This window comes from Dermatophagoides pteronyssinus, unplaced genomic scaffold (genome assembly GCF_027571235.1).
Source record: "Dermatophagoides pteronyssinus isolate colony J.1.1.1.1 unplaced genomic scaffold, Derpt_VIB-CSIC_2022.12 sq0025, whole genome shotgun sequence".
In the NCBI taxonomy this organism is placed as follows: Eukaryota; Metazoa; Arthropoda; class Arachnida; order Sarcoptiformes; family Pyroglyphidae; genus Dermatophagoides; species Dermatophagoides pteronyssinus.
In genome coordinates, this window is record NW_027461549.1 from 60,702 (window position 1) to 73,649 (window position 12,948).

The 12,948-nt window shown below is 31.3% G+C and overlaps 2 protein-coding genes across 2 annotated transcripts; both read right to left on the bottom strand.

The window, feature by feature from the left end:
• Positions 1-581: 581 nt before the first annotated feature.
• On the bottom strand, positions 582-9,233 carry LOC113797205 (uncharacterized). Its single transcript, XM_027347547.2, has 2 exons — positions 8,474-9,233; positions 582-4,953 (listed from the first exon to the last, which is right to left on the bottom strand). The coding sequence occupies exon 2, from the start codon at positions 4,834-4,836 to the stop codon at positions 1,066-1,068; it is 3,771 nt and encodes a 1,256-aa protein (XP_027203348.2). The 5' UTR covers positions 4,837-4,953; positions 8,474-9,233; the 3' UTR covers positions 582-1,065.
• A 2,540-nt stretch (positions 9,234-11,773) lies between these two features.
• LOC113797224 (uncharacterized) lies at positions 11,774-12,947 on the bottom strand. The gene has a single exon (XM_027347572.2). It carries the CDS (start codon positions 12,810-12,812, stop codon positions 11,775-11,777), a length of 1,038 nt encoding a protein of 345 aa, XP_027203373.1. The 5' UTR covers positions 12,813-12,947; the 3' UTR covers position 11,774.
• Position 12,948: the final 1 nt, after the last annotated feature.

A 12,948-nucleotide genomic window follows, 5' to 3' on the forward strand; every position in this document is an offset into this window, starting at 1 on the left:
AAAAATTTTCAAAATTACAAAAGAAATAGAAATTCTTTCATTTAATTTGAAATTATATTTTCAAACGAAAATGAAATTGATGAATTTTTTCAACAAGAAAAAACATTCGATCGAATGTTTTTTTTTTTGTTTTGAAACAAAACAAAATATGGCTATAATGACAGGTTATCGACTATTTTGCTATATATAGGTCGTTTTTTTTCTCAATCGAACGTTAAAAAATTTCGAACACAAAACATAAAGGGTGTTTGGTCGGAGGGTAATAATCACGATGATGATGATAATGGTGATTATAATGATCATCTTTGATCACCATCAACACCCACTCATTTGTAGTTTTGGTTGTTGTTTTTTTTTCAATATTTCAACCAAAGTAACAAAACAAAATGATCATCATCGATTTAAATATGGTAGTATGTTCATATAAAAGCCCTATGATTATCATTGACTTTTAACCTTTTTTTTTGTTGTTTTTGTTCCATGTACCATGATGATGACGATGACGATAACAATCAAAATTCTTTCATCTTGTTGTTTTTTTCGGGTACGGCAACGAGCAAAAAAAGATTTTGTAACAAAAATTTCGTTCAAAATTTGTATTTTATTTCATTTATATATGATATATAAAGAAGAAGAACATAAAAAAGGTATTAAAAAAATATTAAAGAAAGAAATATTGGGTTAATAACACACAGATTAACAAAATTTATGGCAAAATTGGTTTCATTTCATTAAAAAAAAATAATCATCATTTGGATAAAGGATTAAAAAAATAAAAGCAAAAGAAGAAAAATATGGCGACAATTCAAAAGAGAGATCACTGGATAATCATTATTTGGTTTTGTTGTGAGTGTTTTGTTTGTTTCAAATTACAAATTTCATTAAAAAAATATATAATTTTTTTAGGAAAAACAACAAAACAAAAATTGAATGAAAAAATAAATTATTTTTCTAGGTGGACAGTGTTTGTGTGTGGATTATTTGGATTTTCATTTTAGTTTCATTTTGAGGTCCTGTTCCGGTTTTCGATATGATTTTTTGTTTGTTTTTTGGTTGTTGGATCAATTAAATATCATCACCGGTGGCACCTGAAGATGATGATTGTTGTTGTTGTTGATTTGTATTTTCATAACGAAAATGTGTACGCATATGACGAGAAATCATATCACGACGACATGCAGCATAACCACAATTACGAAATTCACAACGATATGGTTTTTCACCCGAATGTGTACGTAAATGTGTATGCAAATGATCCGATCGTGAAAATGCCTGATCACAAATATCGCATGCATATGGTTTAATACCGGTATGTACACGTCCATGTCTTGATAACATATCACTACGTGCAAACGAACGATGACATATTTCACATAGATATTTTTTCGTTATCGAATCACATTGTTGACGATTTTTATGTCTACTTGCAATATGTTTAGCAAGACGATCATGTTGGGCAAATGTTTCATTACAAATTGTACATTGAAATGATGATGATGATGATGAACCACGTTGATTACGTTGATTATTATTATCAACAATAAGATCGGTTAATGAATAACTTTTATTATCAGAAATATTCGAAGATCCGGTCGGAATATTAGCTGTTGTCGAACCAGTTGTTATTGAAAATGATTCTGTACTTTTTGATTTGAATGATTTTTTTGTTGATTGACGTTGATATGTTGTACTTGTTATTATATCATCGGCTATTGTTGTTATCGGTGTTTTCGATGTTTTAATTGATTGTCCAATCGGTGGTGATAATGTTGTCGATGTTGTTGATGATAATATTTGTGAAGAATATTTAGTTTTTTTCGGTGATATTATTTGTAAATTTGTTGATGATGATGATGTAAGTGATGGTACCGATGATGATGTCAATGATTTTGTTGTTGTTGCTGTTGCTGTTGTTAATAATAAATTTGAATATTTCAATAATAATGATGATGCTGATTCGGATGTTGTCGATGTCGATGTTGTTGAAGGAAAAGGAAATGTAATCGAAGAAATATTTGGCGTATTAGGATCAGATTCATTAAAAAATATATTCGGTGTATATGATGATGATGATGATGATGTTGTTTTTGCTGATGATGATGATGATGATGTTGATGATAATGATGATGATAGATAATGAGCAGAAGTAGTAGCTATTGCTACAGGAGTATTGAGCATTGTTGTTGAAATAGCTGTCAATGATGGTATTGTATGCGGATGATGATGTTTAGTTATTATTGTTTTACGTGATAAATCTAATGGACATTCTTGTTGATGTTGATGTTGATATGTTGCTGTTGTTGTTGTTGTTGATGGTGTTTTAGTAGATAATAATAATGGTTTTGGCAATGATCGTATTTTTTTATCTTGAATCATCGTCATACCGGATCCAATCAATGGAATTGGTTCCTCTTGTTGTACGGCAGTGTTACTTTTAACTGCTGCGGCAGCTTCAGCTAATGCTTTTGCATTCATTGTTAAATAATCAGCGACTAGTACATCGGAATCAGAATAGCTACGTTTTTTACCCGGTGGTATTATTAAATCAATACAGGATGTTAATGATTGTTTTTGTTGTTGTTGTTGTTGTTGTTGTTTTAATGCAGATGATAAAATCTGTTTCTTATAATTTGGTATACGTGCCGATTCCAATATCGGTGGTGATAAACATTTACCCAACATAACTGGTGGTGTTGTTGTTGATGCGGTTGGTGATAATGAACGTTCATCACCACCGGTTGATGTAAATTTTTTTAAATTATTAAACCATATTGCTGTTGATGATGATGATGATGAAGCCGATGTTGTTGTTGTTGTTGATGATAATGCCGATGATGATGTTGATGTTGATGTTGATTGTGGCCAATATTGTTGTTGTTGATGATGATGATGATTATGATGACCCGTCATAATGATGGTCGATGGTGTTGAACTAGTTGGCATTGATATTATGCTAGTTGTTGTTGGTATTCGAATCGAATGTTGTTGTTGTTGTTGCTGCTGTTGATGTTGATGATGACAATGTTGACATTTACATTGAAATGATGGTAAACAATCAAATAATGGTAATTTAAATGGTTTTATTAATGATGATGATGATGATGATTGTGATGGTGAAGGTTGTGATATCGTCGATGTCGATACGATCGATTCGCCGGTCGAAATCGACTGAATGGCCAATGTTGTTGTTGTTGATTCAACATTGACCTGTTGCTTATTTAGATTTAGTTGCTGCTTCTGTTGCTGCTGGTATTCATTCTCGTCATCAAAACAGCCTTCTTGTTGTTGTTGTTGTTGTTTCAACGACGGTGGCAATGGCTTCTGTTGTTGATGATGATGATGATGATCGGTCACCTGTTGCTTCTGCTTTTGCTGCTGCTGGAATTTGGCCACCGTTGCCGTTGCCGCCGTCGATGATGATGATGATGATGAAGACGACGTCAAAGTTGAATTTTCACCAATAGTTTTGGCCTCTTCTTGTTGCAGTTGTTGTTGTTGTTTTGGCCTCTGTAAATCGTGACTTAAGAGTTTGCCTTTATCATTTTTTTCTTCATTTTTAAATGAAATTTTTTCTGTTGCTGTTGCTGTTGTTGTTGTTGATGTTAATTGAGATTCCTGTTCATAATTTTGTTGTTGTTCATTCGTATTCAAGTTTTTGACTGTAGCTGTCGACGATGAAGAAGACGAAGAAGATGAAGACGACGACGACGATGATGATAAAGTTGAAAACAAATTACCTGATCGACTACTGTAGTCGATTGTAGTCGACGATGATGTGATCATCACTGGTAGCTTGTTGCTACCTGATGTTGATGATCTAGGTCCTGAAAATGATCGTTCACCATCACCGCCAACAACTTCATGGTCATTATCTTCTTTTTTCTTCTTCTGTTGCTGTTGCTGTTTATCATCAAAATATTTTTCTTTTTCAACAAAAATATTGCCCGAAACAATAATTTCACCTGCATATTTTGTTAATGTTGTTGTTGTTGTGGGTGGAGTATTTTTCAATGATGTTAATGTTATTGTTGAACAAGTAGCCATTTGATTATCAATTTGTTCAGATTTTGAATATTTTAATGGACATGATATGTTCGATGATGATGATGAGGATGATAATGTTGTTGATGTTGGTGGCTGTGTTTGAAATTTTTCATTCGAAATATTTAGATTTAAATTACCAACATTCAAGCTCATTTCAGAATCTAATGATAATTGTTTTTTTGGTGATGGTGATGATGATGATTTTGTTTCAATTATCATTGGTTCCATGGTTGTTGCTGTTGTTAATTCTGGTGAATCGTCATCATCATCATAATCGATTATATCAGTCGATGATGGATTAATTATTGATGTTGTTGTTGTGGCTGCTTCTGTCGATATAGTTGTCGACATTGCTGTTGTTGTTGTTGGCGATGATGATGATGATGATGATGATGAAGATGTGGATGATAATAATGATAATGTAGATGGATTAAATATTTTTGATAATGAAAGTTTATTTACAACAGCATCCAAACGTTTACGTTTGGTATTATGTACTAATGAAGGCATTATTATTGAAGAGGATATTGTTGTTGTTGTTGTTGATAATAGTGGTTGTGTGATTCCTACTGAAGTCGAAATAGTCGAATCGAATGTTTGTATTGATGATGATGATGATGATGGGGACTGAGTTGAAATATTGATCGAGGTAATTGGATTAATGGTAGTTGAAATAGAACGGGAAGTGGAAATAGTGGTTAAAGATGATGATAATGGTGGTTGCTGGGTTGTCGATGTTTTAATTTTGGTTGTTTTGGTTGTTGTTTTTGATAATGGTACACGATTCGACATTTGGTTATAAATTCTATCTATTTGTAATTTGTTTTTGTTGTTGCTTTCTTCTTGTCATAATGTTTTCCAACAAAAAAAGAAAAATATCTTCCTTGAATTTCACACGCCAAATATACCCTGTATTTACAGGTGAAAAAAAACATGAAAATCAGGTAAGTTGGAAAAAAATATAATTTTATTTTTCTCATTAAACAAAAAATTGAATTTATCGTTTCGAATAGAATCACCAAGAGAAAAATGATGATCATCATTAAAACATCAAAAATTTTTGTTTTTCTGTTTTCGCTGATAAAAATGATCGACATAAACACATCCGTGGAATGGCGATTGAAAAAGAAGATCGAGTTGTTGCCTCCAATCAACAAATCTTATATTTTTTCCATCAAAAAATTTATTCAACAACAACAACATCGAAAACAACCAACCAACCAAAAATTTATCCACCAACAACATTTACTGCCGCCACAGCCACCGCCACCGCCGCCAACGATAATTGCCCACGGGCATTTGAATTTCATTATGACCATTCATTCAATGATGATGATAATATCATTTTTGAAGAAGAAAAAAAAAGCTAAATTCGAATCCAATTTGCTGTCAGGGTTGCAATTCGTTCGTCAAATCACCATTCAACCACTTAAACATTCGAAATGATTAAAAAAAAAATGGTGGAAGAAATTTTTTTTTGTTAACACTACACCCACAACTACCATCATCATCAACATCATTATCATCATTATCAATGATATCGTTTTTTTTTCTTCTTCTTCTGTTTGCCATTTTCAGCCAAAATAATTTATTTTAAACACACAGAGAGAGATGGAGAGAGATGTAGAGAAAACCACTGCAGGGCAATACAAATATCAATGATTTGTATACATCTATAGAATAATCTCTATATAGATTCAATTAGAAATGAATATTGAATCTTTCGTTTTCGCTATGTGTTTCTGTTTTTGTTTTTCTGGGAAAAAACTGATTTGATTTTATTTCTTGATTTTTGACCATTCTTATGTCAAAGATCAAAGATCATTCGAACCAAAAGGTAAGCAAATCGATCTGATTGATTTTCTTCCAATTCCCCCCTATTTAGATGCCCCCTCTTTCATCTGGACATAATCAATTTGTTATTGATGCGAATGTTTTGGATTGCCATTGGAAATGTAAAATGAAAGCGAGAAGAGAAAAGCAAAAACAAATTGTTTCGACATTGACATTGAAAAATAATAACGTTTTTCCCATTCACCATATTAGGATTTTTTTTTTGTTTCCCAACTACTATTTCAACTGTGGGCGCTATTGCGTGGGTGTTATTCTATATGTCAACGAAAACGACAACAACAACTGAAGCAAATGAACAAAAAAGCCAATATAGAATCAATGTTTTCTGGGACTGTTTTAATGTTCACTATATGGTCTATGTTCCAAAAATAAAATCCCACACACACACTCACACACTCACTGATGAAGATGAATCCCGGATAGGAAAAAAAATTATTTGTCCATCAACATCATTCATCAGTAGCCGAAAAGAAAAAATATATATTTTTTCCCGAATGACGTCAAACAGTAAAAAAAATATCAGAAAAAAAAACATAGTGATATCCAATCATCAATGATCCAGAAAAGAAAGAAAAAAATATTTTTTTTTCTTGATCATTTTAAATGAGAGGATGAGATTCTCGTGCTCTCAATATAACCAAATAGGTACACACACAGAAGAAAAAAAAAACAAAATATCATTTTTTTTTTTTTTTTTTGAAAATGGGTAATGACGCAAATTGCGCCTGATTCATTTGAATTAAGACAACAACCAGAACCCAAAAAAAAAAAAAAAAAAATTGGCCAATTTTTTTTTTTTGAAATTTCATCAACACTGGATTCTTTGTGATTTGATAATTATGTTATCAGAATCAGAATTAGAAAATCATCATCATCATATTGCACTATTTTGGAATCTATAATTTTTCAAAGATCAAATTTGATCTTTGCTCTCTCTTTCTCTCTCTCTCTTTCTCTCTCTCTCTCCCTCTCTCTCTCTCTCTCTCTCTCTCTCTTTCATCATATCATGCACTCAAATACAATTAAGCAAATGGGAGGAGAATAGGGGTAACCAGTAAAAAAAAGCTGAAATTTCTAATTGAAATAAGCAAATGGAATGATAAATGGAATGATAAATGGGATAAATGATAGATCAATACACACGCCTAAAACTAAATAACATCTTTCATTTTTTTTCACTGGTTTTTTTTTGTTTCAAATGTAATATTTACAAAAGGCGATAAACGCCTACCAAAAAGAAACAAAAATCGAAAAAATCCAACCAACCAACCAACCACTAAATGTAACAACAACAACAACAAGATTAAATAATAATGATGATGATTCTGGATTTATAATCATCATCATGTGAATTGGGCAAAAAAAATTCATACGGGCGTCATCATAAGAATTTAATTTTTTCTTTCTTCATCTTTCTTTCTTTCTTCATCTTTTTTTTCGACTTAATTTTTACTTTTTTTTCTCTCGTTTTGTCCGGTCTTTGAATATCATCATTTCTTTCTTTTTTCGCCTGATTTAAAGCCGAAGTTCTCCTGTGCGATTCTGTTATTCTGTTCGATTCTGTTTTGGCTGTCTGGTTTTATATAAAATAATCTATGCAGACACCACCACCAACACACACACACACACTGTACATACAATAATCATATATACAAGTTTTGCTTTTTCTCGGTTTCGGTTCCCGGGAATTGTTTGACGTCAATATTATATAACCGAACCGAACTGAATCAAGAAAGAAAGATAGAAAAAAAAATACAAAACTAAACCGAACCATAGATATTTGCCATTCCTTTGGTTTTTTCTTTTTTTTTTTTGGTTGTGTTTTTTGTTTTTTGTTTTTCACTGTTTTGTTGGCGATTTTCATTTTAGTATTTTTTTTTCTTCTTCAGATTTTTCTTTCTTTCTTAGTATTTTTTCTTATTATTTTCTTTTTGATTCTAGGTTCTGGATTGGGAAAAATATTATTCTCTCTCTCTCTGGCTGTTGCTTGTTTGTTTGTCATTATTTTGCAACCAGAAAAGAAAAAACAATCTGGGTTTTCATTTTTTCATTTTTTTTTTTTTTGAATTTCCAGATAAATCATTATTTTTGTTGTTGTTAATTCTGTACAGAATAATTCAACCTTTCACCTTTTCCTGATTTTTTTTGCTCAGGAATTCGTTGGGGGAGAAAACGGTGGAATTTTACTTTTCAAGTTCAAGGGCAGTTATTTTTCAAGGGAATTTTTCGTTTGTTTGCAAAACTTTTTTTGAAATGGAAAATATTTTCTGAAAAAAAACAAATTTTCAATGGAATTTTTTTCCCGAGAAAAATTCTTTAAAAAACGAAAACGAAGAACGGAAAAATAAAACGAATTCATTGATCAAATCAATCAATCGAGTTAACAAGTGGCCATCATTTTATTCAAGCCTTTCAACCATTCAACCAAGAAGCATTGAAAAAGTTTTTGCTTGCTTTTTTTCTGAAATTTCATTGGATCAAATTAAATGACCAAAATGACCCTTACAACATTCCATCATGGAACACTAATTAGATGCATGCAACATAACAAATGAAAAAAAAATTTCAAACTTACCGGCAATAGAAAGAAAAAATGATTTTTTCAATGATGATCAAATTCAGTCACCTGGAATTCCAACTTTCGATAACTTTAGTGTGTATGGATAACTATTTTGGAATCATTGATTGACCAAACCAAACAAAAGACATCGATAGACATTGAATGACCAAAAATGATTGAAGAATTTTTGACTATCTTTCAATGATGATCATTATATAACCAAAAAAAATAACATGTCTAATCTAATCGAATGAAAAATATAAAATAAAATAAAAATATTATAACGTTGATAATGTTGATGTTGTTGATCATGATGATCATGATGATGATGATGATGAAACAAAAATCGCACACACACACAATCATTGCAAACAAGAAGAAAAAAAAATATATTTTTTTCAAGTTCAAGGTGTGCGGCGATCCAAGATCATCATCATCATCATCATCAACAACAGCAGAAGAAACAGAAACAACAATATCAACATCGTCTTCTTCGTCATTTTCGTCATCATCATCATCCTCATGTTGTTGTTGTTATTATTATTATTTGTTGATGTTGATGACGATCATGATCAAGAAAGAAAGAAAAAAAAATACCTAAAATAAAATAAGCTATCGGCTGTTTTCTCTCTCTCTCTCTCTCTCTCTTGGCGCGCACGATAATTTTGGTTTTTAAAACTTTTTGGTGGTGGTGGTTGGGTTGTCTTTCCATTTCTATCTATTCTGGTTGATGAATGAGAAAGTGTTTGTGGGGGGCGAATGGTACCTTTAGCACGCAGAATCTTCTTCATCTAATGATGATGATGATGAAATTCTGGTCTGTTCTGTGATTCTCTCTGGTTCTGGTTCTTTGATTGTTATCTTCATATGTGTGTTGTCTATAACACAGACACTAACGCACACTACCACCCACGCAAATTTGCAAAAATCATGCATCAAAATTTTATCGATTGTGGAGGGGCGGTGAAAAAGGGAGACCAAGAGTGGGAGATGGAGAAAGGGAAGTATAAAATCGACATTTTACACAGATATTTTTTGTTATTATTATTGAAAAAAAATATATTCTACCTGTTTTTTTAAATGAATGAATGAATGAATGGGAATATTTTGGGAATGATGACGTGAACAAAAAGGTTTTACATTTATGAAAAAAAAACAAGGCAAAGAATGGAATGAAAAGTTGCATCCAAAATATAGATAATGATGATGATATTTGATGTTTGATGATTCTTGATAATCACATGATTTGTTTTTTTTTTGTCAAAAAACAGCAAATCAAATCAATGATGATGTCAGACACACTTGACATATAGAGATATCAAAAAAAAAAAAAAAACAAACAGTTCAAATGAAGAAAGAATCCCGGGCCGGCTATTCTAATGATAAATATAAATTTTTCATTAGAATCAGAATCATTATTATCATCATTAACAAACGATCTGGTTCGATTCCCAGATTTTTTTTTCAATCTTTATTTGCCTGATGCTAATGTCATCGCTGTTGTTGTTGTTATCGTTGTTATTATTATTGGATAACTGGATGACATTTAAACTTTTTTTTTCGTTCATTCAATCAATGACGACATTGCCATTTAGAAAAAATAACAGTTTTACATGATGTTGTTGATGTTGATAAAATAGGTAGGCGAAAACATCATTATTTTTTTTCACTGATATTTATTGAAAAACAAATTGAATAACAAAATTCATAATTATTCACCAAATGACGATAATGATGATTTTGATTTTTTTTAACCAGAAATTTAAATTATTTTTACTTTTTTTGAAAAAAAAATCATTGTTCAAAATTTTCGTTTCGTTTGTCTATGTTGACTTTAGTCAAACTTAGATGTCAAAAAGAAAAGGAAAGAATTTTGCGAACCGCTTTTTATATATGGGATTTTTTCCTATGGATTTTTCTTTGGTTCCAAAAGTTTTTTTCGATGTTCAAAGATGTTGATGTTAGAGAAGGTGGATCATTTAAATTCATTTTGGATCATTTCTCCTCCTTCACCACCAACACCGCCTTCTTATGAAACTTTCAATTTCAGAAAAAAAATTGATGCATCTTGCGCGGTGTGGGTACCGTTTTTTTTGTTGGTTGTCAACATCTTTTCCCTCTCACCATATATGGATTATTACGGGTCAATCCCGACCCCAAAACCTATGTTATGTCATTTGCCGCGCCTGTTGTTGTTGAATGCATGAAAGTCTATACACCTTGGACCTGTTACCTACCTACCTACCTACCTATTGCTTTTTCTGGAACAGTTTTTTTGGTTTTGATACCTAGTGGCCTTGTTTCCATTTTTTTCTTTTCTTCTTGTCAACTTTCTCCCACTCTACACGAGAGTCTTTTCAAAATTTTTTTTTCTTTTCATTGAAAATTTCACTCTCACTCTCTTCGCGCTTGCTGTTTTTTTTTCGAAAAAAATAGCTTGCGCGATGCGTGGGAACATTTTTTTTTGCTTGCATTTCATTACACACACACATAAGACGCATCGAAAAAAAATGTATCGACCGCATCATTCATCGATTGAGAGAGACGATCCTCAATTGAGAAAAAAAAAATCTTTTGTTTGATTTTTTTTTCTTCTCAATCCTGATGTAATACTTCAGGGTGTCGGGGTGGCGATGGTGTATCAATGATGTTTTTGTTGTTGTTGTTGTTGGTGGCGATGGTGGTCTTATTGGACCAACCGGACATAGACAAGGTCATAACGAAAATCTCTCCAAAATCTACATACATCACCCGGGCTAAAATATATCGGTATATCTTGTGGATACGTTATGTGATGTGAAAAAAAAATAAAAAAATTTCAATAGGCATCACTCTCATTTCTCTTCTTTCCTCAATCTTTCAGATTTCACTTTCACACACACACATGAATATTGTTGATTGGTGATGGTTTTTTTTTCTTTGATAAATTTAGGTCTCTAGGTCTTCAAGACATCTCTTATATTTAGCCTTAATTTTTTTTCTAGGTGTGTAAAACATTGATGGATGAAACAAAAAAAAAAAAAAAAAATTCATAAAAGAATAGACTTTGCATCCGTCCGCATTTTACGTAATTCGCATATATGAAGGTGTGTTTCAATCTTACAAATGAAATTGAAATTGATGTCAATAAATAAATGGATGTGACATTTCTTCTGAGGCTTATGTAACACACACACTCTGTAAAATGTATGTTATGTTTACTGAAGATGAAACAAATTTCCGATCAATCAATGGCCTAGATTTTTTTAAAAAATTTTAGAATTTTTATTTTTATTTTTTTTAAAAGAAACATGAATAAAATAAATCAAAGAAATTTTCAACTTTTTCTTGCAAAATTTCTATCCATTGCTTGATGATCACGTTGTGATTGAAAACGTTTCTGTCGTACTGATCTTTCAACCGTGTTTTTATCAGCCATTTTTGATAACATTGTACGAATGAAATTGGGATTTTTACCACCATGTTTTTGATTGTCATCGTCGGAATCATCATTTTTTTGTTTTCGAAATGATTCTTTTGCTAAATGATCTTCCAAACGATCACGTTCATTTAATTTTATTACTTTTTCATTACGTGTTTGTTCACGCCATTCAGCATTTGACATCATTTCTTTTCGTCTTTTTTCAAATTCTTCTTCCGTTAATTTTGATTTATTTTTCGATGGTGGAGGTGGTATCGATTGTTGATTCGATCTATATCGATTGTTGTTATCACTACGATGTTTAAATGATTCGATTGATGATTTTTGTTTCGAATGATTTCTATCATTTTGATGTTTGTCTTTATTATGATGATTATTCTTATGATCACGATTATGATGATGATGACGGGATTTTTTCGATCGGGAATCAGATTCAGAATCTGATGATTCAGATTCGGATGATGACGACGACGACGATGATGATGATGAAGTGGATGAATGTTTGGTACGATGTTTTCGATGTTTTTTCTTCTTCTTATCCGTTGATTTTCGTTTCTTTTTACGTTTTTTACTTTTCTCTTCTTTTGCCAATGATGATTGTAAAAGATTTTTTAATTTTTTCAATTTTAATGGATTTTTTAATAATTCTTTTCGTTTTTCCCATTGTTTCATTTTGATTTGAAATAATGGATCTTCATGCATTTTAGCCATAATATCTGCTTTTGACATGTTCATTATTGATTGTTCTAAATTATCATTTAATGCTGTTGATGATGATGATGCGATATTTGGTAAACGAAATTCATCATCATTTTGATGTAATTTTGGATTCTCTTCACTATCCAACATTTCAAATGATTTATCAATTTTACGTCCAGTAAGATAATCTTCACGATCAACATGACCGGAAACACCTTTATACATCCAATCCATGATTTTTTTTGGTTTGGAAAAATTTTCCCGAAAAAAAAACAAACAAAAAAACTAAAAAATTTACATTGAAATTTTTGATTGTTTGAAAGTTTGTTTTTCTTAAAACACAGCCTCAATCACTGTGTGATCCATTCGA